Here is a 26,307-nt window from a genome sequence, read left to right on the forward strand (position 1 = left end):
ACTTAGTTCTCCCTAGGCTGAAGAGCTCTTAATTAAGGCTGGATATTTGAATTCCACTGGAAGTCACTCTGTATCCTTGGACTCAACAAGCACAGTACAAACCTCCTACTTTTATAAACAGGAAAAGCTAGGAATGTCTTTTTGAAGGTACCTGACACCTGTGAAAGTATTTCATCCTAATATAATTTTGTATCATAAAGAGAGTCCATTCTCATGGGTTTCTTACAAATGTCAAATTTCACAGGACAATCCAATTAAAAGTTGCAGAAATAGAATTTCCTTTTTGTGTTATGACATTTTGATATTTAAAATGATTAAAATAAGGCAGGAATCTTAAAAGCAAATAAGTTTGTCAAACTACTGTTTTACCTTTACATTATATTGTTGTTTTAATACAGTCAGAACATATGCACCAATTAGACATACCTACAAATCTCTCTCATGAAGCTATAATCTTTTTAATATAACACTTTTTAAACCATCATTTAAAAAGTAGATGAAATAATAACATGGCATGAAAGAAATTTTGCTTCTGATACGCCAATAAGAAATCCAAAAACACACATATGCTTTCTGATGTGCTTAACTGTGATCCAAAGATTGATAATAGTTGAATGTAGTGATATTAGCATAATGTTATTTACCTACTACATGTATAAACTAATTGATCAGCATTAATCTCCCCCTCACAATTGCTGACTTTGGGTGCTATTACAGGTTACCTTTAAACCATTGTAAAACCATGGGAAGTTAGACAGTGTTAAAATTAGATTCATTTCAGAGCAGCTACAGGTTAAGGCTTAATACCGTCTTTGACCTTTACAAGTGTAACTTGCCACTAGATGGTCTGGTGAGCAGGGGTGTAGCAAGGAGCCAGGACTCTATCCCTCTATCCCTGGGGCAGCAGAGCCCCAGAGGTTAAGCACAGCAAGAGTATGAAGCCCAGGCAAGCACATTTCCCTGGGCACCATGCTCTCACTGCCCAGTGGCTCTGCTCCAGTACATTGCTGTCAGAGGTTAACCGTGACAACAGCATGGACCCCAGGCTCTCACCATGTTCTGCAACCCTTTCTCCCCTGCCCCAACAAGGAAAGCAGGAGGCTAGGGAGGGGAGCCATGCCCCCACCTCCCCCACCCAATTCTCCCAGCTAGGGGAGAAGACAAAAGATGTAGGGCAAAGTCTTAACCCTCTGAGTGGAGGACTGCATGCCTGACCTCCAACCCAGAGGCCTGGATCAGGTCTCCTAGGGCCCTTGGAGTCAACAGTGCGGTGCCATTTGAGCTCGGACCATATCCACAGGGGGTGGATGGGAAGATTGGTTTGGGGCCAGTACCACCCCCTGGGCAATAGAACTTGGGAGGATTAAAAGTTTGTCAAGGGTAGAGAGGCTGGGAGCCATGCATCCTGGCATGCTGAATAACTGCGAATTTGTCACTTTATCTCCATGCTAACAATACCTTTGCTCCACCCAGCTTGATCTAAGTAGAACAGCTCAAAGATAACACTCTTCTGAAGTGGCATAATTTTTACAACACTTAGAGAGTACTTAGCACAGTTTAGCACCCTTTGGACACTCCTATTTTAAGTGCTTTTAGAATGTTTTACCCCACTGTCAGAAAAATAACCTGTACCTGTACATCTTCTGTACCTTATCAGAAGACCAGCATCAGACAAACATGAAACAGGATAGCCCAATTCTATGAACCAATACAGGAAAATTATCCTGAAATTCTAACATTGATTTTACTTCTGTCCTTTACTAAGCTTATAATTTTCTACTTAGCTTTTTCTGAGGAACCACGGGTAAGTGGCATCATTACTACAGTCCAACACCTCTGCCTCTACTGTAGCAAAACCCCCAGTTTCTTTTTCTTTTTATTTATTGCATTCCCTTCCCTTCCCCAACTATTTCTGACTTTTTCCCTCCCTCTCTATTCCATATAGATAAGTATAAGTGAGCTCAAACTTAGGATAAGCTTTAAACATTTTTATTTTGGTAGCAAGTTTTTGGTTTTGGATATCCACTGTTTTATACTGTATAATTATAAGGTTTGTATTAATTTTTACTCTTGTATATTGTATTATTATCATTTCTGTATTGATTTTTATTGTTTCATATGGATATTGTATGGTTTAGGCCTGTGTTTGTAAGTGAACCAAAGTCATGTCAAGTTTCCATTTTATACGTCAAGCCTCCATCTTCTGTCCTCTGCTTGGACATCCCATGTTGCAACAATATGATTCATTGTATCCCTCCCATGTAAACTGGTTCCCCGATGAATGAGAATGATTGGGCATGATTGAAATACAGTGGTAGCAGGCCTCTACTAAATGACCTGTAAAGACTGGGCCATCACTTCACATTGATTCATCCAGGAACCAGGGACCTCACCCAGGAACAGAGACAAGACCAGCATTTGAAAAACAAAGGTCCCTGCAGAACCAGCAACTCTCACCATTACAGACACCCAAAACTGCACATCCCTGCATGGAGCACACATGTTCAGTTCACCAGGGGCTGACCCTTGCCTGGGCATGCCTCCTGTCACTAGGGTCACACAAGGTCTGCCTCTATAAAAAGGGACAGTGAAGACAGACCCTGTGGGATGCCCTCTCCATCTGGACCAGCACCATGCCACACCACTTATGCACCCTGAGGCCCTGCCGGTGACCCACCTCTGGACAACATCTACTGGACAAGGACCCCTTTCCAGCCTGGGTAGGTAAATATTACCTGCACACCTCCTTTATTTGGACAATTTGGACTCTCTCTCTCTCTCTGTCTCTCTCTCCTCCTGGACTTCAGCCCCTGCACCAAGCCTCTCTAATCCCTGCTGCCATTGTGTGTGGGGGGGTGCAAGGGAACGAATAAGACATTGTGTCACCATCTCCCCTGTTCAATAAAACCACTGTTATTTGCAACCCTGAGTTGTGTCATGTTTTACTGAATCCCAGTCCCTTCCTTATCTTAAATTCCAGCCTCATTCTCTCTCTCTCAGCTCCAGTTCCCACCCTCTCTGCTAGTTTCCTGAACTCCTCCCAATTCCATCTCCCCTTTTCTGCCACCTCTCAGCCTCTCCTTGCTTTCCTGCTGTCCCTCCTACCTGCTGCTTTTCCTGTGATTTTTCTTCTGCCTCTCTCTCTGTTTTCAGGCTTCCCACCCCCTGCACCTTCTGTAATCTCCCCCCACCCCAGCTTCCCAGCTCCTATTAGCTCTCCTGCAGTTCTCTCCAGCTTCCAGCACCTACTGCCGCTCTCTGCAACTTCTCTAGCTGCCCCAGAGCCATCCTATAGCTCCCTGCACCCAGAGCCCCTCTTTAACACCCACACTTTCCCTTAGTCCCATTTTCCCTCCTCTCCCCATCTACCTTTTCAGCTCCCCCATAGCTCTGGCTCCAGTCCCAGAAGCTGTGCCGGCATGCTTCCCTGTTCTTCAGGCTTTGGGTGTTGTCTTTTAATCAATTAAGATCAATTAACCTAAAATTACCCCCAGCCTCAGTTCTTCAGCCCAGGCCCCTGTAGTCTACCAGTTCTAATCCCAGTCCTGGTAACTTTAACCCCCTACACTTCTACTTTCTTACCTTAACCTTTCCCCAGGTATCCCAAGTACACCAAGCACATACATACATACACATCACAACACCCAACTTAGAAACTCACCTGTGTGTATGTGTAGGTGGGTGGTATGTGTGTAAATTAGTGAATATATATATATATAATATATATATACATATATAGATATCATTGTGTGTGTGTGTGTGTGTGTGTGTGTGTGTGTGTGTGTGTGTGGTATATAAATTAGTAATCCACATATGTGTATTGGATGTGCAGGTGTTGGTAACTGATTCTGTATAAATTTTGTGTCTAGTGTGTATGGGCTTAAATTGGTAATAGGTATGCATGTGCCTGAGCTGGTAGCGTGAGTGTGTATGCACCTACTGAGTGTATGTGTGCTTAACTGATTTTTATGTGTGCATGTGCAGTTGTACACCATGCCCCTGTGTCTAACAGCGCAATATTGAGATCCTGAGCATTGACCTGACCCCTCAGGGCAACACTACCTCTACCTCATTGGGAGTTTTAAGGGCTGTAAGATTGGACTTAATACTCATATAGAATACTTGTGATTAATTGGATACATTTATATTTGCATTTTTCTGAATTGTCACAGAACACAATATTTGATAAGCATATGCAGAAGAAAGAGGTATGACTACATTCCTGGTAGGACCTTGCCTGAAACATCTACAATCATCTCACAAGTCTAGCATTTAAATTTTCACAACAGCTTGAATGAGCTGATGGATCTGTTTTGGGTCCAACTATGTTAATAGAGTCAATGTGTTATAAACATCTGCTAGAATCTCTAAACAGTTTTAGACAATTTTAAAAAGAAAGCATAAAGTAAAATTATCTCATTTAAAGTACCTTGGCAGTTAGAACCCTGCTACTCAGATTCAATTTCACTTGAAGACATACAGTAGGACTTAACATATGCTGATAGATTTATCTGCCTTATCTTGGATCCTTTTAAGATAGTGGTCTTGGCATATTAATTGGCAAAATAATGTGGAGATGTCTTCAATGCATTATTCTCAGTGTCACTGTAATACAGAATGTAATTTTGTACTCTGGGGGTTTTAGAGTTTTTATCATCTATCACAACTGATACTTTTTAGATTTTGCATCTGTTAAAATCAGAAAAGAGGCTTATTTTTAGCTGGCTAAAGTTTTAAAATGAATTATATTCAACTAAGCAGACCAGACCACAAGAGAAATGGCCTGTCTCCTGAACTCAGTTCTTTATCTTAACTGTAAAATAGGAAACCAAAAAAGCCATTTTTTGATTAACAAGAAAACTGTGAAGTTACAAACTAGTTCTAATATCTATCATTTTACCTACAGTTTTTAACATTTTATTTTCCATGGCAGAAATCAGAATGTTATGCTGAATTCCATTTACATAGAAAAGACTTACCATCTCATTTAAAAGTTATTGGATTTCTGTATACCATTAGCAAGCAGTAATGCTTCACATTTAAATGAATCTAAATTACTATTCCTGTAATACGAAAAAATCCATGGCAAGAATCTCGTGCTTGCAAGGGAAACACAATTTTTGCCTCAGGCTTTCAAGCCTTTTAGAAAACTGATTATTATTATTTCTATTGTGGCAGCACCAAACAGCTCCTGTCCTAAAGTAGGATTATTGTCTTCACACGAGAAAAGTATAAAAACTAGTTTCTGTCAAAGAGAAGTTATAATCTTATTCAAGGCCAACCAAATAGTGGCTACCCCAGGTAAAAAGCTTAGAAACCATAAGAATTTTTGGTCATGCAAGCACACACAGGTATCAATACATCAATCAGTTAGGCTCTGGAGCAGCGAGAGATGCACGGGTGAAAGCCCGCCATGCCCCCGCTCCCCCAAAGCCTCACAGACACCCCCAGCAGCCGCGGAGCCCCCTGCCGACCCCCAGCACAGCCAGAGGCAAGCAGGGCCCATGGTGGGAAGGGATTACCCCCTCACTGAGTGGGAGGAGGCGGATGCGTGGAGCCAGGCCAGGTCAAGCTCCACCCAGGCCCCTACTTGGCCCAGCTCCCCAGGGAGACACCTGACCAGAGCCACGCGAACAGGCTGTGCAAACAGGTGCACTTGTCTGCTGGCGCGTGAATTAGCACGAAGTTCGCGCAGGAGGGTGAGTGAGAGGGCCCAAGACCCTGCCCACGAACCCCCCAGGGTAGACCGTCCCAGCTGTAGCCAGCCTACCAGAGGCATTACATGGATGGGCACATGCTGCACCCCAAGAGTCCCCTCAGGCTCTGCGGGCCCCCCCCCGGGCACTCAGAGACCGCCACCCAGACAGAGCCCCTGGTTCCGGGCTCCATGCAGACAGAGCCCCTGGCTCTCGGCTGCGCAGGCTGCCTGTCCCTTTTTTAGGCTCTGGGGCCTGGGAGCATGGCCACCTCCCCATGTGGGGTCTGCTCCCTTTTGGGGTCTCTGGCATGCCATCTGGAGGAGCTCCAGGCCACAGTTCAGAGACTGCGTGCCATTAGAGACTATGAGCAGGAGACTGACTCCTACTGCCAGGCCCTTCTCCCCTGTGAACCAGAAGATAGACTACCGTCTCCCTCCAGGACAAAGGAGGACTCCAGGACCTCCCGCTGTGTCCAGTCAGGGGCATGGACCAAGGTGGTCAAGGGCCCTAAGGCCCACCACATCAAGGCCCCTACCCCGCTGGAGCTTAGCAACAGGTACGCACCTCTTGCTGCTCCAGCAGAGCCTGCTGAGTTGCCAGCTCCCACAGGCAACACAGGTTCAACTGCAGCTACCATCCCCGCTCTCCCCAAGACAAAACATAAGGTGTTTGTTGTGGGAGACTCCATCCTGAGGGGGACTGAGGGAACAATCTGCCGCCCTGACCCCTTAGTCCAGGAAGTCTGCTGCTTCCCGGAGGCCCGCATCCGGGGCATTGCAGAGAAGATCCCAAAGCTCCTCCGGCCCACAGACCACTATCCTATGCTCCTTATTCATGTGGGCACCAATGACACAGCTCAGAGCACTCCCAGCCAGGTCATGAGGCGCTACAGGGATTTGGGAGCAGGGCTAAAGGGTCTGGGGGCACAGGTGGTGTTCTTGTCGATCCTCCCAGTCTCGGGGTATGGGCTGAGGAGGGAGAGGAGGATCCACGTAGTCGACCAAAGACTGCGGCACTGGTGTCATTGGGAAGGCTTTGGCTTCCATGACCACAGCCCGCTCTTTGGCGAGAGAGGCAGTGAGCTGCTGGGAAGAGGTGGCCTCCACCTCTCTCCCCTGCGGAGGAGGCTCTTCTCAGCCAGACTGGCTAACCTGCTCCACCGGGCTTTAAACTAAGCCTGTTGGGGGAATACCGCCACTGCTGGCCCACTGAGCAACCCTTGCAAAGCCAGCGGGTGAAGGCACTTAAGAGAGCCCACCCTTGCCCCAGCCCTGGTACAATCTGTAGGCAAGGCAAGAGCCCCCAAGGGCACACTTGCCTGCCTGTACACAAATGCCAGGAGCTTGGGGAATAAGCAGGAGGAACTTGTCCTCCTGCTCAATGCAAATAATTATGATGTCATATGGATAACGGAGACCTGGTGGGACTCCACCCATGACTGGACCTCAGGTATAGATGGCTATACCCTGTACAGGAGGGATCGAGTAGCTAAAAGGGGTGGGGGTGTAGCTCTCTGTGTTAAGGAAAGCTACATGTCCCGGCAAGCTGATATTGCCGACCAGGGTGGATGACTGGAGACCCTCTGGGTTAAAATCTGTGGGGAACATGGCACAGGGGGCACAACGGTGGGAGTCTACTACAGACCTCCCACCCAAAGTCCTGAGCTTGACCAGGAGTTCACCCGGGAACTGGCTGAGGCCACATGCTCCAGGACCATGGTTGTCATGGGTGACTTCAATTACCCAGACATCTCGTGGGAGGACCACTCAGCAAAATCTGAGCACTCGCAAAGCTTCCTCTTGTGCGTGGATGACCTCTACCTGACTCAAGAAGTCTATGGGCCAACAAGAGGCAAAGCACTGCTCGACCTGGTACTGGCTACTGGGGATGACCTAAATAGGTGAACTAGTTATTGATGAGAAGCTGGGTGACAGCGACCATGAGCCAACCACCTTCATCATCCACCGTAAAGCTGGCAAGTCAGTCAGCTAAACGGAAGTCCTTGACTTCAGGAAAGCCAACTTTGACAAGCTCAGGAGGCTTGTCAGTGAGGCCCTAAGGGGGGAGGAGAGTTCAGGAAGAGTGGTTGCTCCTCAAGCGAGAGATCCTCAATGCACAAGCTTAGTTTATTCCATCTCAGAGGAAAGACAGCAAAAGGGCACAGCAGACACCCTGGGTCTCCAGGGACCTATCAGACCTCCTAAGGATAAAAAGAAAAGCCTACAAAGGATGGAGGACAGGATTCACCTCCAAGGAGGATTATTCTGCATTGGTCCAGTCCTGCAGGGACCAAACCAGGAAAGCCAAGGCTGCAACTGAACTCCAACTAGCTTTGAGCATCAAGGACAATTAAAAGTCCTTTTTCAGATATGTGGGGAGCCGGAGGAAAAGCAAGGGCAATATTGGATCCCTGCTGAACCAGATGGGGCAACTGACAACTGATGCCTAGGAAAAAGCCAACCTATTAAATGGGTACTTTGCTTCGGTCTTTCATCAGTCCAGTGGGATGCCCATGCCCGCTATGGGACAGGGAGGTCCGGGTGAGGGAGATCCCCTGCCCTCCATTAATGCTGTCCTTATGAAGAAACATCTTGAGAAGCTGGATACCTTCAAGTCAGTCGGCCCTGACAATCTACACCCCAGGGTATTCAAGGAGCTGGAAAGCATCATAGCTCAGCCTCTGGCATGGATCTTTGAGAATTCCTGGCGCTCTGGTGTAGTGCCCAAAGACTGGAAGAAGGCCAATGTGGTGCCTATCTTCAAGAAAGGGAGGAAAGTGGATCCGGCTAACTATAGGCCCATCAGCCTGACTTCTATCCCAGGGAAGATCTTGGAAAAGTTTATTAAAGAGGCCATCCTTAATGGACTGGCCAACACTAACATCCTGAGCGATAGCCAGCACGGGTTTGATGTGGGTAGGTCTTGCTTGACCAATCTCATTTCCTTCTATGACCAGGTGACCTATCACCTGGACAAGGGAGAAGAGATTGATGTCATATATCTTGACTTCAAAAAAGCCTTCAATCTGGTATCCCATGATCACCTCTTTGCGAAACTGGCCACTTGTGGCCTTGAGTCCACCATGATCCACTGGCTGGAAAACTGGCTCTGTGATTGGACCCAGCAGGTAGTAATTGATGGCAGTCACTCATCACGGTGTCCTGTGACCAGTGGAGTCCCCCAAGGCTCTGTACTTGGACCCATATAGTTCAACATCTTCATTAATGATGTGGACATTGGAGTCAGGAGCGGACTGGCCAAGTCTGCCAATGACACCAAACTTTGGGGCAAAGCATCCATGCCAGAAGACAGGCGGGTGATCCAGGCTGTCCTGGACAGGCTCAGGAAATGGGCAGATGAGAACCTGATGGTGTTTAACACCGAAAAATGCAAGGTTCTCCACCTTGGGAAGAAAAACCTGCAGCATCCTTATAGGCTCAGCAGTGCTACGCTGACTAGCACTATGGACGAGAGCAACTTGGGGGTCAGGACTGACCACAAGATGAACATGAGCCAGCAATGCAATGTTGTGGCTACTGAAGCGACCAAAATGCTGGCGTGCATCCACAGATGTTTCTCAAGCAAATCCCGGGACATCATTCTCCCCTTGTACTTGGCCTTGGTGAGGCCGCAGTTGGGACTACTGCATCCAGTTTTGGGCTCCACAATTCAAAAAGGATGTGGAGAAGCTTGAGAGAGTCCAGAGGAGAGCCACGCACATGATCAGAAGTCAGGAAAACAGACCTTACAAGGACAGGCTGAGATCTATGAAGCTCTTTAGCCTGGAAAAGCGTAGGCTCAGGGGTGATCTGATGGCCACCTATAAGTTTATCAAGGGTGTCCATTAGTATCTGGGGGAACATTTGTTCACCAGAGTGTGCTCCACACCCCAAGGGATGATGAGGTCAAACGGTCATAAACTACTGTGAGACCATTTCAGGCTGGACATAAGGAAGAACTTCCTTACTGTCCAAGTCTGGAACAGCCTGCCATCGGAGGTGGTTCAAGCACCTACATTGAACACCTTCAAGAGAAAATCGGATGCATATCTTGCTGGGATCCTATGACCCCGGCTGACTTCCTGCCCTTGGGCGAGGGGCTGGACTCGATGATCTTCTGAGGTCCCTTCCAGCCCTAATGTCTATGAAATCTATGAAATCATGTATTCATGGTAAAATAAGCAGGAAAATTTTTAGTCTAAAAGACTACAAAATTAATCTTCAGCCACAGCCACATACAGGGGTTACATGCGTACCAGGAGAATTGTAGCCCTTCTGGTAGAAGCCATGAACATACAGGTGGTTCAAACAGTTTCTCCCAGAACAAAAATGGTGTTCTGGGACAAAAACAATCCATCTCCCAACCAATACATGTCACTGCCAGGAGAAACTCTCCAAGGAAAACAAATACCTGTATACCTCCCCAGTGCCCAACTCCTCCCAGGGACCAGAAGTAATCCCACACCAAAGAAAAATTCCCCTGCCTTCCAGAGACTGGGGTCACTCCAATCTGTAGAAGGTTCAGGGGATAGCTGCTTCTGCCCCTTCTGTAGATTAGGAGGAGAGGGGAGGAGTAGCTGCCCACTGTTCCCCACCAACTCCTCACACTAGGGTCCCCAGTGTAAGGAGGGGGAAGGGAATTTTCCCCACTGCTCCACCCTCCCTGGGAAAGGGAAGACGAGCAGCAGCTCCTCCCCATACTTTCCGCAGAGCAGGACCACCCACAAGGCACAAGGAGAAAGGGAGTGAAAACAATTGCAGGCTGACCGCCTATATTGTTTTCACTCTTGGAGTCACTTTTAGTGGTGGAAATTTCCCACCACTAGAAATGAGCACCTGTATGCAGTCTTAGTGGACTAAAGGAGCAACTCCACTAGTTCAGTCAGTCATGCACACCTGAGCATACCTACCCTGCTTCTGTTTAGTAGGAAGAAATACAACATATGGCATTTGTACCAGATTTTCAGACCCATCTATGGGAGTCTGTTACTCAATTTCTCTTCAGTTAACAGCCGATTCCCTTTGAGACATGCATGGCAGGGGTGTACAAAGCTTTGGTTGCCGATTCAATTTGGAGAAGATTTGGCCCAATTCAGCAGCTGAATCACAAATCCAAATAGAATTGGGAAACCCATAAGAAGCTCTGAATCGATTTGGAAAAGATTTGAAAAAGATTCAGTGATTCAGAAAAGGTGGTTTTGTGGGGACACAGAAACTGAGAAGGGGAGAGAAGGAGGGGAAATATTGGTCTGATATTGACATGTGTAGCTGACCAGTGACTGTGATCTTTCCCTGAGTTGCCTTCCAATCACAGTGCTCTCAGGGAGGGACGTAGAAACAGCATATAAGGCTCTGTTTGAAGCCTTTCTGTCCCTTTTGTGAGCTGTTTGTCTAGACGCAACAGCGTCTGAAAAATACTGGCTGTAGCGGCTGGCTTCCTAGTCAGCCTCTTCACTCTTTTGCTAGTCTCTCTATCTAGTAAACACAGAAGATATAGTAAGCAGATACAAGAAAATATAATAAGCAGTTAGAAGATATTGTAAACACACACAGGCATGTATTAAACACATACAAGATACTACACTTGATCTGAGCCTTCAAGAGGACGAGAAGCAACACACACACACACACAGATTTTCCAGCTCAGCAAACATTATGATGCATGCTGGAAAGGCAGGTGCCTGGTCTTCTAGCAGGAGAGGGAGAGGGGTTAGAGGACAGCTACAAGTTCCCCCTGCCCAAACTTAGATGTGCCCTCTTCCCTAGCAACCATAAGGCTTCTGCTGCTAGTGGGAGCAAGCAAGTGGGAGCAGTACCTGTCCCTACACCTGCACCACTTCCACTAACACCAAAAATAGCCACCAACACCAGCATGACAGTCTTCTCCACCCCAATTTCAGCTCCCAATATGAGCCTCCCAGTGCCAGAGGAGGAGCTGGAGCTGGAACCAGGGGAGCTCAGTGCCATAGCCAGGGAAATTCTGGGGAAGGAGGGGGAATCTGAGCTTGTGCTCCACACCCCTCAAAGTTCCCCGACAGGCAGGTATCTTCTGGAAGGCACTTCGTAAGAGGTTGTGGGAGCAGGTGGCTCAGCTTCCCCTGATATTGTGCCTCTGCCTGCTGAGGAGGGGGATAAGGCAAGATCCCCACCTGCAACCCAGAAGTCGGGGGGAGAGTGTAGTGTGGGATCATTTTGAGTTGGCAGATGATCCCAGGTATGCTACCTACCAGCGCTGCCAAAGGCAGATCAGCGGGGGCAAGTAGGTAAAACAGTTCACCACCAGTGATGCTGCTGCATCTCAGGAGGCAGCACCCCCTTGCCCTTGCTCCTCCTCAGCCTGGCACCAGTGGGAGTGTGCCCAAAAGGGAAGTCCCCCTCTTGCTCCAAAGCCCTTGTCCTCATGAAGCAGAGGCAGGCCACCCCAGAGTAGTGGGGGAAAGCCACAGACAGAGCGGGGTGCATTGCAAGGGTGAGCAAGGTCACCCAGAGCATTGGGAAGATTGGCAAGCCCTTTTCCTTAGTTGATTGTCAAGGGTTCAGGTGGCTCATGATACTCGTGGCCCCATCCTACTAAGTGCCTGTACACACCACCTTTAGCAGGACAGTGGTGTCCTCCCTGTATGAGGCATGCAGGGAGTACTTGAAGAAGGAGCTGCACAAGACAGGTCCACAGTTGGCCTTGCACTTCACCTCAGACATCTGGATCACGTCTACGTCTCCCTTATAGGACACCAGTGTGATTAGTTGTCTGTCAGTGGGCTCTTCTTCAAGCAGAGGTGATGGATGAGTTCCCCATGGCAAGGGAGATCCTGGTGGCCTGAACCGCATGGTGCAGGGGTGGCTAATTGGGCAGGGCAAGCTAATCCGCAGGTTCATGGTCACCAACAATGGGGCCAATATGGTAAAGGTGGTCCTCCGTGATGCCAGCTTTGTTGGCATCTACTGTGTAGCACACAAGTTCCACCTCATTGTCAGGGACGGTTTGGAGGGCAACAGGGCTGCCCGTGATGGTGCCACCATGACTGGCCAGCTCGTTTCAAGATGCAGTAAGATGGTGGGCTACTTCCACCTGAGTACAAAGGGGGGCGAGATGCTGTAGGATAAACAGGCAGAACTGAGCATCCCACGGCACAAAATCATTTACGATGTGGAGACTTGGTGGAATTCTACATACTTGACATTAGAAAGGCTGGTTGAGCAACAGAAGGCCATCCATGAGATGGCCTTGCTTGGCGAGATTGGGATCAGCGGCCCCCTTAACAAAACAGAGTGGGAGATCATCTCCCAAATCTTAGTGGTCTCCTCAAGCTTCTCCTCAAGGCCACCACTAGCACTGGCTAGTCCTCCTTAGCCAGGTGATCTCTGTAGAGAAGGAGCTTGAGAACCAAATGAAGAATTTCCAGGGAATCAATGTTCCTGGCTGGGCAAGCCGCTGTCACCAGAGGTGCAGGCACCGGTGAAGTGGCTGAAGGAGGGCATCAAAAAACAGCTGGATCTGTTGCAGACCAGTATGGTCCACATGCTGGCAGCCATGTATGACTTGACAAAACCCTGGATCACTGGACAGAGGTGCTGATAAACAGAGTCAGGGAGACAAAAGGGCAGAGGTGGGGGGACATGGAAGAGGGGGATCCACTTTCCCGTGCCACCACTCCCAGCACCAGCCAGTCTCCTCCATGACAGCCACTGCCAATGTGGGCCTAGGACATGGCTTCAATGGTGGGCACCAGACCCCAGCCTCAGGCAGGTAGCATGGACACTTCGGTAGCTACACCACACCTCCTTGAATTCTAGGTGAATCTCCTGCTGCTAGGGTTCACCAAGTCCCACCTGCACAGAGAGCAAGTACCACCCTCCTCACCTGTCCACACCTATTTCCTGTTTAAATTCTTTTAAAACCATTTAATGCCCTGTTCTCAGAGCTGGAGGCGGCACTCACTGTATCACCAGCTAGCAGGGGAAGAACTTCTCCCTGATGAGCTCCCATGCCAGGATGAACAGGTATGGACTAGGGCAGGGGTGGCAAAATGCAGACCATGGGCCAGATGTGGTCTGCCAGGCTATTCCATCCAGCCCATGGGGCCCTTGAAAAATTTAAAAAAATAATATTTATCTGCCCCTGGCTGCCTGTCATGCAGCCCTTGATGGCTTGCCAAAACTCAGTAAGTGGCCCTCTGCCCGAAATAATTTTCCACCCCAGACTAGGACTATGGGGAAAGAAGAGGCTCCAGGTCCTGGGCATGACCTAAAACTGTACCCTGCCAGGGTTGGGAGGCCTGGTGGGACTGCCAGAGGCACAGGAACCCCCAAGAAATGCCAGGACCACAAACTTCCTTGGTAAAAGCCAGGTAGGCCTTATACCTCGAGCCACCACATGCCTTATAACCTCCAGCCACCACACGCATGCACAGCCCTGGCCGGGAAAAGCCCAGACCTGTAAGATCTTTGAGAAACTTGCTGGTTGCAGTGGAGTTGTGAGGCTCCAGGTGAGCTTAGCTGCCTGGGATGCAGTCTGCAAGGCATGGGCTGCAGTTTTAGGGGAAGTATGTAGCTGCGGAGTGGATGTTACCCCTAGACGTCGGGGGGGGGCCTAAATGGGCAGCTGCCCTCCCCTGGAAAACATCTGGAAATCATTAATTGGTTTTCCATCAAGGCGTGGCATGAAAAAAGAAGGGTGGGTGGTTGGCCCAGAAACAGGTGGGTGGACCAAGATCTCATCTGCACTGGGAAGACCCCCTGCTCTTCCTGGATGGAATGAATAGTGATGAAGCCAGAGGCTGGTATGCGTGCAAGAAAGTTAGTTACTGAAAATGTAAATTCAGGTGTCAGGGGGTGAGGGACAGGCTGGGAATGGGGGGAGAAGGGGCACATAGCAGGTAAAAGTGGAAAGGTACCTGGGGAGTCAGTTGTTGTCATAAATCCAATGTCTGCATTGAGTCCATGAGTTTGTTTGTTTTTTATCTAGGAGGCTGATAGATTGAAGTTCATAGGCTCGTCTGTGAAAAGTGGTATGAAAATTCCCTTTGAGGATCAGCCCTGAGAGACTGGAGACAGAGTTGCTTTCTTGTGAGAAATGTGCCCCCACAGGTAGTTTCATAGAGTCATAGATGCTAGGGTCAGAAGGGACCTCAACAGATCATTGAGTCCCAGCCCAACCTAGTTGGGTATTCTTGTCTGTAATAGATTTCCGATGTGCACTCATTCTGGTGCACAGTTGTTGCTTGGTGTCTCCTAGGTATTTTCCACTGGGACATTTGGTGCACTGGGTGAGATATATAACATTTCTGGATGTGTAGTTATAAGATCCCGAAGTGGTGATGGTTCTGTTGTGGGGTGTAGTAATCATGGGGGTACTGGCAATATGTTGGCAGGTTTTGCATTCCTTATCATGGCATGGTCTGGATCCATTCAGTGTGTTTTGGACTGTAGGAACTTGGCTTCTGGTGATGGTTCAGTGCTTCACTGGTTAGTGAAGTTCGGTGGTTGTTTGAATTTACAAACCACTTTTCACAGACGAGGCTATGAACTTCACTTCATCAGCCTCCTAAATCAAAAAACTCATGGACTCAGTATAGACATTGGATTTATGAGACACTATAACCTGCCTGATATCTGACTCCCCAGGTACCTCTTCATTTTTACCTGGCTGCTACAGTCCCCTTCCCCTCCCCACACCCCAGCCTCTCTCTCACCCCTTGATACCTCAATTTACATTTTCACTGACTAGATTTCTTGCCTGCAGCCCAGCATCTGGCTTCTTTACTATTCATTCCACACAGGAAGTGCACACACCAACTGCAGATGCTTCCTCACCCTGACAAAGGGTTTTTAAACATAAAAGCTTGCTAAGATATATGTCTCCAACTATTCAGTTGGTCTAATAAAACATATCAGAGGTACCCTTGACTGGTCCGTGCTGGGGCCAGGACCCAAAGTGGGGTCAAAGGGCCAGGGGCCCACCATGAGGAATGCCCAGAGCAAGAGTCTCAGGATACTGACTGGTCTGAAGGTGAGGCCAGGGCCTAAGGGGGAGCCAAAGGTCCCAGAGAGGAGGTAAAGAATGTAATGTGTGAGGCATGGGCCACGGTGTTAAGGGAGGTATGGAGCTGTGGAATGGATATCACCCCAGGACACCTAAATGGACAGCCTCCTGCCTGGGAAACATCTGAATCGGTTTTCCATCAAAGTGTGGCAGGCAAAAGAGGGGCAGGCTGTTGGCCCAGAAACAGATGGGCTGGCAGACATCTAACCAGCACTGGGAAGCCCCCTGTTACAGGCTACCATGCCTGCTGTTTTCATCCTGCTGTGCCTTAATACACACAGAAAGTCACACTAGTGACACTAGTTTAGCTTTGAACAGTTTGAGGTGCAGGTTCACAGAAACCCCTGCACCTATCTCCTTGAAACTTGACAGGCTTCATGGCCTCAAAAGGGGCTACTATCCCTGCTGTTTTCATTCAAATATGCCACAAAATGACAATGTAATAGTTATTTCAGTAATTCCCCATTAAAATCTATGGCCAAATCACCGAATCTCTCCGAATCAGCGCCAAATCTTTCGAAGCAGAGTCAGCCAAATCAATTAGGGACAGTGACCCGAATCTCTGAATCAAATCACTGCCCTCCAAATCATCTGAATCTGAATTGAATGCTTCCCTATTCTCACAAGCCTAACACATGAATCCTACTCTTAGTATACCAAGTAGCACAATTAGACTTTGTCCACACTGGCTAGGAAAACCATAGTAGCACTTACGTAACAGGAATTACAATTAACCATGGATAATCCAAGTAAAGAGGAAGCAGCAGGATTCAAAACACAGCTCTTGATTGTAAGGGACAACAAGGAACATAAATGCTCACTGAATTAGAGGAGTTTTTGCATCTAACTTTACAACTATGTTTTGTAACAAAAACTCAGTTAACATAATCAGAAATCATGCGCTCACCTTTTCTATCACCAGATTGATCTTTTTAATGTTGGAAGTGTAGAGTATCTTCCCATGTAGCAAGGGCTTCAAGAAGGTCCACAGCAAAGCCCCATTAGTTGACTGCAAAATTTCTTGATAAAGCTGCAAGCAAAATGGAGCTGTAAGGGCAGGAAGGGAGAGAGAGATTTAAAAAAAAAAATTAAAAGAGATTATTCAAGTGGGTGATTTGTTCAGTGACAAAATGCCAATGCACTTCAACATAAGGGCCCACCCTGCAAGTTACTGCAAAGCTTCAGTTCTCAGGGCCTGGACACATTACACATGTATACCAGTGTCATTTACCTCAGCTTTTTACACCAATGTCAATTATACTGGAATTAAAGAGGAGCAGGTCTTCCAGGATATTTGCTCACAGTAGGCACTATTACAGTGCCTAAACCAGTAGGGAAAACAAGTAGTAGCTCATATCTGCCTATAACAAAGTACTAACCTCAGAAACCTGTGCATACACAACATACACACTGGTACAGTTTTAATCCTGATTTTTCTGAGATGAATTTTCCACCTAATTTAAATTAGTTAGACCTCCATACATTGCATGTCTGCACTTTGTTTATAGCAGCATAAAGGGGATTATACCAGTGAAAACATGTCATGTGTCTAGGCCCTAAATGTACTGTTATTACTGCTTAATGGATATATTAAATTTGTTCATCCAGAGTTTGCTATGAGTTGTTGAGAACCTGAAATTTCTACTTTAAATCAAAGGCCATCAGGACTTAAAGAGCTTTGGGCCTAAACTCCATGAGCCAACAGGCACCTTTCAGTCCGATGTCTCTTAGTTAAAATACTTCATAATCTGCACATATCTGAAAATCTCTGTATGTTACCACTTCAGAGTGAAACAACATGCAAAGTACACATAAATAAAGTAGCTGCTGAAGAAACAAGCACTGCTATAAAATGTCACTCAATTCAAAAGCTCTTTAAGATATGGGAAACCAGATATACAAGAGAAGGTGACTTGTTAACCTAATCAGCAGCTTGCTTTCTTATGCAACTTGGCTGTCTCTTTATAAAGAGAGATAGCAAGGACTCTATTTCAGAAAGATGCAGAGAGCTGCAGCTGTAACATTGAATTGAATGGTGCTTAATTCTTTTTTTTTAAATCAATCTATTTCAATTACTTAACTGAAAAACATGTTCTCAGTACCTAAGAACACATGATAAACAAGTTTTAATTATGGATATTTGTCCTTTAGACTCATTTCAAAATATGGTCCAAGTCCTTCCCAGAGAGATTTCAGCAGGCACAGGGAGATAGATATTCTTTGCAGGAACAGCCTCTATGTAGCTGTGCTTTGCTTTTATGAGGCATCTTTGCTAGCAGCTGATTTGGAAATATTTCATATTCATCATACAGTAGAAATATAATGTTAGAACACCTCTGTGAAGCACATGAGAATTATCATCTGCATTTCACCATGAAGAATGGACCTCAGAAAGCTAAAAGGACCTGCCTAAAACCAGGAAGTGCAAGTCAGAAATATCATAATGACTAAGGATATTCTAGCTCACCATCCTTTGCCAATATCACATCATAATTCTATCTTTAAGAAGGTAAGTCATTTTTAAAAAGACACAGTAACTGCAGAAAAATTAAACTAAGGCTCCAAGGGGACTAGACAAGTATAACAGTATTCGCACAGCACATAACATTCGTTAATCCTAAACAAACGTGGATATTTAGCATGCTGTCCAGTGTTTTTGGGCATAAGGCTAAAGCCATAAGTTCAATGATTAGTGTACAGAAGGAAGGGCCACTGAGAATCAGACTGACTTGTTATGTGATTTTAGGCATACTTTCCCTTTGCCTTATTTTATATATAAAACATAACAGTATCTACTTCATAGTAAGGGTGTGCAAAGGGGACCCTATTCAATTCAGATTCGCATTCGGCCTGAATCAGGGGCAGTAATTCAATTTCTTGATTTGGATCACTGTCCCTGATTCCATTTGGCTGAGTATGAATCTGAAGATTCAATGCCAATTCAGAGAATAAGCAAGTTACAAAGACACAGCTTTAAAAGTTTTTTCTACATACCTCGAGGTACCAGAGCAGCTTGCTGGGGCACATGGAGAGTCCCACAGGAGTGCATGGCGACCCTCCACATGCTCAGCAGCAAACCCAGAAGTGGACCAGAAGTACTTCCAGTCCACTTCCAGGTCTACCGGGGAACACGCTGGGGGGGCCCCTGCACCACCCCCAGCTTGCAATTGGCTGGGGGGGACCCTGGGTGCCCCCCCAGACCCAGGAAATACCAGTTGCTGGGCCAGGATGGCATGCACCCCCCCCCATGCTCCCTGGTGGACCCAGAAGTGGACTGAAGATTAAAGGGTCCTCTGATTCAATTTGGATTCGGAGATTTGGCCACTGAATTGGACCGAATCTCCGCTGAATCAAATCAAGGACCAAAGCTTCACACAGCCCTACTTCCAAGTAGAGTTGCGAGCACCAACAAGAATAGGTGTTTCCAGGACATTTCACAGCAGCACTATCGTACTGGGCTTTTTTATACCCACTATGCCAATAGGACCCACAACTCAAGTACACCCTTTCCAGACCTGTATGCAGTCTCACTCAAAATTGGAAATACAGCAGGGAAGGTGGCTCTAGGTTCATTTCCTCTACCTAAGCCCCTAGTCTCCAGCAGGCATGATAGTGGACACTAGAAGGGGAGTACAAAACAGCCATATCAGGCTACTGCTGAGCTTGGAATGTGCCTAAGGGCATGAGTAGGTGGGTTGGGCCTCTTCACACCCTTACTGGTGCTTTGAGGCTCTGCAGCAGAAATATAGACAAAGCCAATGTAGCCCACTCCTTGCATAGGTCTCTGTAAGGAAAAGTTTATGGCAACATGAGGTCAAGAGGAGTCCAGGGAAAAAGCTGTGCCCCAGAAAAGTGCAGCTGCATCATTGATGTTTGGGGAAAACTATCTGTTCTTGGCCCTGTATGCATGTAACATTTTCACCTCAATTCAGTTGTAATAAAGACTGGCACCAGATGCTGCACATCTACATGGGGGGGCGGTATTACCAGGCAGTCTAAGCATTACCTTCCTGGACCGATGATAGAATTGCAAGAGGGTAGCCTGTCGGATTATATATGGGTCAACACCCCCTCATGGCTGCCAACAGGACAATCTAATAACATATTGTTAATATTTTATGGTTAATTCCCAAAACTAGTAATGATGATGACTAGATGAAAACTAGTCAAATGTTGTTGAAGCCTATTCGGATACATAGGGATGAGAACGAAGGTAATAGCAGGAAATGGACAACTTATTTTACTAATGTGGAGTACAGTAAGGTAGCCAAACATTTCTGTGACACCGAAATAGGAGGAAATCTTTCTCTGATTGTATTCCCAAAGCCTTATTATTTCATCATAAAACTATACTAAAGTTCACAAAAAAGTGGAACATTGCAGAGTTCTATGCGTCTATCTAAAAATGTTTTTAATATTAATATATTCTATGATCTTCCAATAAATATGCCATCTCTGAAACAAGGATATCCTATTTATGATTACTCATAGGGATACAAAAGTAACCTGACTTACTTGTTTCCATAATTATATCTTAGCAATAAAACGTACATCAGTCATTTCAGAATTGCAATGCCAACTAGTTCAAATGAAGTTGATATTTCAACATTTCCATTTAAGATGCAAAAATGTCAGTAAATAGGCATGTATGCAATTTATTATTGATCTTTCTCTTACTTGAGTCTTTGGGAATGCTGTATTTTGCCATATCCTCCTCCAAGAGTTCTGTGATTCTGGGCATGTCAATGAACATGTTGGCATTGCTGAAGAATGAAGAGTCCTCTTTACAGACTGCCTTGATTACTGACTGAAGGGATCCAATAGCAGAACTTCTCGATTGACCACCCTGTAGGAAGTAAACAAGAATGACAAAGCATTAGAAACCCAATTGAAACAGAGCTGCCTTGGACTATCCACTAAACACTTAGTTTGCTCCAGTGGTAGCTCAGACACTTATCTTCATTACTGAATCTGAGGAAGTCAACAAAACATGAGCATTCAGACTGGCTACAAGAAATGATGCACGCCATGCTCTTTTTTGTTCTCATGACAACCTTTTTCACAGAAAAAAAAAAATCAACCACTCTAATAACCAGTGGACTCTTGTGAAAAGCAGCGCCATAATATACTACTTTTTAATCTTTCAAACCTGTCATATTTTTCTGGCTTGACTAGGCAGAAAAAGAATAGGAACATCAGGACAACCAGACTGTGGGCTCCTGGATTACACTGTCATTTTTCACAGTCTGCTGTCCTCAGCAGAACAGGAGTGGGACAGAACACATTATACCTGTGGCAAAGATTATGAAGATAGGAGCAATAATAAACTGAGAACATCTTTACCTGATAGGAATGTTTGCCATGAAAACAAGAGCTTTGATAAAATAAAAACAATCCCCAAAATATTAAAGTGCAGGTGTGGTTTAAAAAAAAAAGTTGTCAAAGAGAAGATGATCTAAGTTATCACTTGTGCTCTTTAAATGTTTTTCCCCTTAGTTGTTACAGGTATCAGGGGCTTTTTCCACCTTCCTTAAAGCATTGGGTGTTGCCTGCAGCCAAGGCTGGGGATTTTGACTGTGGTGCACTGATACTCCTCCTAGAACTAAGAACTAGAGGTTTCCTGTCCCAGGGGTCTTGCCCCTCTGTTCAGGGTCAGCCTAATGGCCACATTCAGGATCAGGAAGGGATTTTACCCCACAGATTGGCATGGATTGTTCGCGTTTTTGTCTTCCTTTGTGGTGGGAGGCATGGTTCTCTTCTTTGGATCACTTGAGTCTAGCTCAGCAGCAATTCACTGACAGTGCTTTACTTGTGAAAGGTTAGGATGTTCTTGGTGTTTTTGTGCCAATGTGCCTTGTTATGACAGGTTATTAGGAATATGTGAAACAAGCACTTGTATAGAGTGGTCTGCCTGCCTTGACTGCTTAAAGTCCCTTCTAGCCCTTCTTTTCTATGATACAGTGATCAAGGTCCAAGGTCCATTAGACCCTAAAAGCCCACTGAGCTGGTGTAGATAAGGTACTCCAATTTCGGTAGCAATGGCACATGAGTAAGTGACATGGCCAGTGTCACACCTGGCCACCTTTGACTCCCAGACCATACGACCAGGTACATGTACATCTTGATCACATGCGGGCAACCTTTGGCATAAGTGCAGATCAGGACTTGAACTCACACCTTCAAAGCTGCAGTAAGATACCTTCACCATTCTGCCATGTGCCCCTCTGTATATAGTTTGAGTCATATTGGTACCTTCAGTTAAACAGAAGTCATAGGAAGATTTCAGCCACTTCTTCAGAGCTGATGCTACTATTTAAGAACAACTGACTGCTTTTATGGCTTGTGCACCATCAAGTGTACTGTTAACCAAGTATTAATGACAGAACCCCCAATGTTCAAATTAATTGTTCGCTTACAACTGTTCAACTGTATAGCCTTCAGTGAGATTGCATGGTTGAACCTGAGGACATAAATAGAGGACAACTGTACTACAAATGAGTAACACAGAGCCTGGACATTTACATCATTGTAATCAACCTTTATGCTGGGTAAGCAAGGAGCAGAGACAAGACATACACCTTTATGTCAGTGTCTTTACTTGCATCTGGTGCATCATCCCATGGGAAATGGCAGTGAAACTACAGCGGTGCAAGTTAAAGTGCTTGCAACGTATCCCTTGGATAAATATTTACTCAGTACAGGTTATTATGCACTCTCCTGCCAAATAGCAAGGCATTGTCATAGCCATCTACTGCATGCAGGTACCCTGGGAAAACTGAGAATCTGTCTGCTCCAATGTATACAAAATATCCCATCAGTATACAAAACCAACCTAAAAATTATACCACTATAAATATACTCTTTCCTTCAGGTCCCAGACACTTTTGGTTGGCTTGATATTTATTCCTGTGGCAGATGCATGTCAGAAAGAACAGAATTACACTTTCAGATCTCAATTTGAGATTGCACGACTGGAACTTGTAGGGCAGGGAGCGAATCATTTGATAAACTGTATGCGTTTGATATTGAAAGAAGTGGATCATAACAAATACGAAACATGATGGGGTTTTTTGTCTATTTTAAACAAAGCCAGTTTTCAAAGTAGAACTATGCTTTAAATTTCATAGTTTCATAGTTGGTAGGGTTGGAAGGGACCTGAGTGGATCATCAAGTCCGACCCCCTGCCATGGGCAGGAAAGAAAGAAAACGGGTCAAACAATCCCAGCCAGGGGATTATCTAGCCTCCTTTTGAAGACCCCCAGGGTAGGAGCGAGCAACACTTCCCTTGGAAGTTGGTTCCAGATCCTAGCTGCCCTGACTGTGATAAGGTGTGGTCAGTTTGAAAGCCGTGCCGTTTGAAATGGTTCCTATTGATTGATGAATTTCATAAAAGAGAGCAATCTTTTTTTTTAGTAATCTTGATGCAGTGCAATGGAGTATTATTTAAAAACAATGTTCACTGCCCCAGGCACCTGATTTTCTGTCTTCACTTCCAGTGAATATTATAGCAAATAAATTATACCTAGCTCTTAAATAACCCTATGAACCATAGAATTCAAGTGAATTTGATGATAGGAGTGCTCATCAAAAGAGTGAATTTTATATACTGAAGAATATTCAAGAAAAATCAATCCCGAAGTCTTAGTCATGGCTACTTGAGTTAGAAACCTGATTCTAAGGATTGGACCCATCTAATCAAGGAGCAGAAACAGAACAACTCCCCAGCAGTCAAGAGAAGAGAACCCCTGTGAGCCCAAACAAAATAGTCTGAAATTTAAATCTTCACAAATAACATGCCTAATAAGGTCTTTCTAATAAAGGTTGAGGCCAGGCCAGTTATTTCTGAATGATTCAGCTGGGAGACTTCACCAAATAGGGAAGATCAGGGGGGATCTAGTGGCCTGTTATAAACTAGTCAGGGGGATCAGCAGACACTGGGGGAGTCCCTGTTCCCCCGAGCACTAGGAGTGACCAAGAATAACGGTCACAAGCTGGCAGAGGGTAGATTTAGGCTACATATCAGGAGGCGCTACTTCACTGTCAGGGCGGCTAGGATCTGGAACCAACTTCCAAGAGAAGTGGTGCAGGCTCCTACCCTGGGAGTTTTTAAGAGGAGGTTAGATGAACACCTTGCTGGGGTCGTTTGACCCCAGTACTCTTTCCTGCCATGGCGGGGGGTCGGACTAGATGATCTACTCAGGTCCCTTCCGACCCCAGAAACTATGAAACTATGAAATAGTGATGACATAACCAGAGTGTCGCAGGGCACTTCAGTATCCTGCTCCTAGTGAATCTTGAACTTAAGGGGGGAGGTGTGTCGCAGGGCACTTTGGTGCCCTGTGCCTATAAAGAGGTTCAGGTGCCAGTTGCCAGGGCAACCACAGTTTGGTCAGCTGACCAGAAGGGGGCAGGGCCTGACCTATATAAATGATCCAGGCTGAGGCCAGGGAGGCAGTTCCCTGCTAGCAGCCAAGGAAGAAGGAGCTCTGCTGGAGTATGCAGCAGATGGCCTGAGCAGCTTCGGTTCAAGGATACCGGGTGGAGAAAGCCCTGGTAGGGATTTGAATGATGATTAGTCAGGTGGCTTAGAGTTTACGTTTTAGCCAGGAGGCTTAGTTTTGAGTTATAGCCGATTGGCTTGCGTTATTGCTTTTGTTGTTTGTTGTTACACCAGAGGACCGGGTGAGGCTAACAGGGGTTGAAGGAGGCCTCATAGGGGCTCCACGGTAGTGTGGGGACCCTGGTGCCAGAGAAGGCACAACATTCAGGGGTGCATGGACCCCAGCCCTGAGAAGGGGCACAGAGGATTGGGGGCCAGGTAAGGCCAAGGCTGCCTGAGCCCCACAGGAACTTTCAGGCCCGAAGAGGGGATTCAGGGGCTAGGCACAGCTATGGCCACCTGAGCCCCAACTGTGAGAAGCCCCAGAGGGCACTCGCTGCAAGACCCAAGGAGGGGATTCGGGGCCAGGCACAGCTACGGCCGCCTGAGCCCCAATTGCAAGGAGCCCCAGTGCGGGCACGATCGCTGACGAGGTCCCAATGCGCGTCCGTGAGGGCACAGGTGATTGAGACAAGCCAGGGGGTGTCTGTGAGGGTGCAGGCCATTACGTGAGGGTGCCAAGGGGAGAATTCACAAGACAACGTCCGGTACATCTGTGAGGCTTGGGGTGTGGTATAGGGGTGGTTGGAGCCTTAAGGCTGTAGTGCATAGAGTCATCTAAGATGGAACACAGACTTGGATACATCAGGGGTACCATGTCAAAGAGGACAAAAAAGCAGCCTCCTTTAACACTACTTACATCAAAGATGTAGCAGGCGAGATGGTAGGGTGTATTGACACCAACTTGGCATGGTAGGGGGCGCTAGGAGAGATCACGGCTGCTCCTAGGACCCCGCCCCGTGACACAGAGCATATTCTAGTCTTGGCTTATTACTGGTAAGCAATAAGGACAATAAAAAAGAGCTGGCCATAGTAAATTACCTTAGACTGAGTGATCAGAAGTTGACTTAGTTTAATTTAAATAGAAACATAGATCTGTACCTAAGGTTTCTAGATTTCAAAAGGCCAAACTGAGAAATAAGGGAACCAGGTAGTGAAATCAACTAGCTCAAGGGTTTAGATATGATGATGACGTAGATTTTGGATCTTTCCCTTAAAATTCTATGTAGAATATCCATCCCAACCATGTAGTAAAAGTGTGGAAGGAAGGGCCTTATGAGTTGAATAGCCACCTCAAAAAGGATATTTGACATAAATAGAAAGTCTCCAATGGGAAACAGGGATTGAAAAGCAAAGAAATCCTTGGGAGTCAAAGTCTAGGGATAAAGTAAGAATTACCAAAAGTCAAGATGGTTTAGACTTTACAAATTATATTAAGACAAAGAATAAAAGGCTCTCAACCCTCATAAATAAGACAAACAAGGAAAGGGAAGTGTGGTGAAGATGGCTGGAAATTAAAGATACTCTAAGTATAGCTCCAAAACTAGATGAATACCTGACTTCAGGACAGGATTAGCGGAAACAGGATAATAGCAAAAAGTGCAAGATTGTACTTCAAGACCATGGATTTCTCTAGCAAGAGACTTATCAATAGTAATTGATATAGGAGGAGAAAGACCAAGGTATATTAAAAATCGTATAATGAAGTCTGTACCACCAACATAATGCAGCCATAACAAAGTAAGAGCAATGTTTCATTGAGTATTTTGGGGAGAAATAAGGTAGCATACATGGCATTATACAGGACACTGAGACCTTATCTAGAACAATGCAGACAGATCATTTTTGTCAAAGAAAAAACATCAGGGAAATAGAGAGCTTATCTAACAAGAAGCTTATGAGAGGAAACCTGGCTTTCACTTTCCTAAGTTAGACAAGCGGAGATAGGCTAGGATTCCTGTCTATAAATACAAATATAACAGGGAGACAGATGAACTATTAGAACTAAAAAGTATGGTTAACACACATAAATAAATAAGTCCTGGCCATGAATAAATTTATTCTCAAAGTCACCTCTACGTGTGCAATTAGTTGTGATTAAAGTTACTGTGCATTAGCCTAATGTGC

General features: G+C 45.9%; 1 protein-coding gene across 1 annotated transcript in view; it reads right to left on the reverse strand.

Annotated features, from left to right (window-relative positions):
- ABCA13 (ATP binding cassette subfamily A member 13) overlaps positions 1-26,307 on the reverse strand; it is a 377,080-nt gene that overhangs the window by 232,834 nt on the left and 117,939 nt on the right. Inside the window, 2 exon segments of the mRNA XM_090049781.1 lie at positions 16,648-16,787; positions 20,418-20,608. Of these exon segments, the coding sequence (XP_089905907.1) occupies positions 16,648-16,787; positions 20,418-20,608 (331 nt within the window).

The sequence above is a fragment of the Crocodylus siamensis genome, chromosome 5 (assembly GCF_052110815.1).
Source record: "Crocodylus siamensis isolate JL-2025a chromosome 5, ASM5211081v1, whole genome shotgun sequence".
In the NCBI taxonomy this organism is placed as follows: Eukaryota; Metazoa; Chordata; order Crocodylia; family Crocodylidae; genus Crocodylus; species Crocodylus siamensis.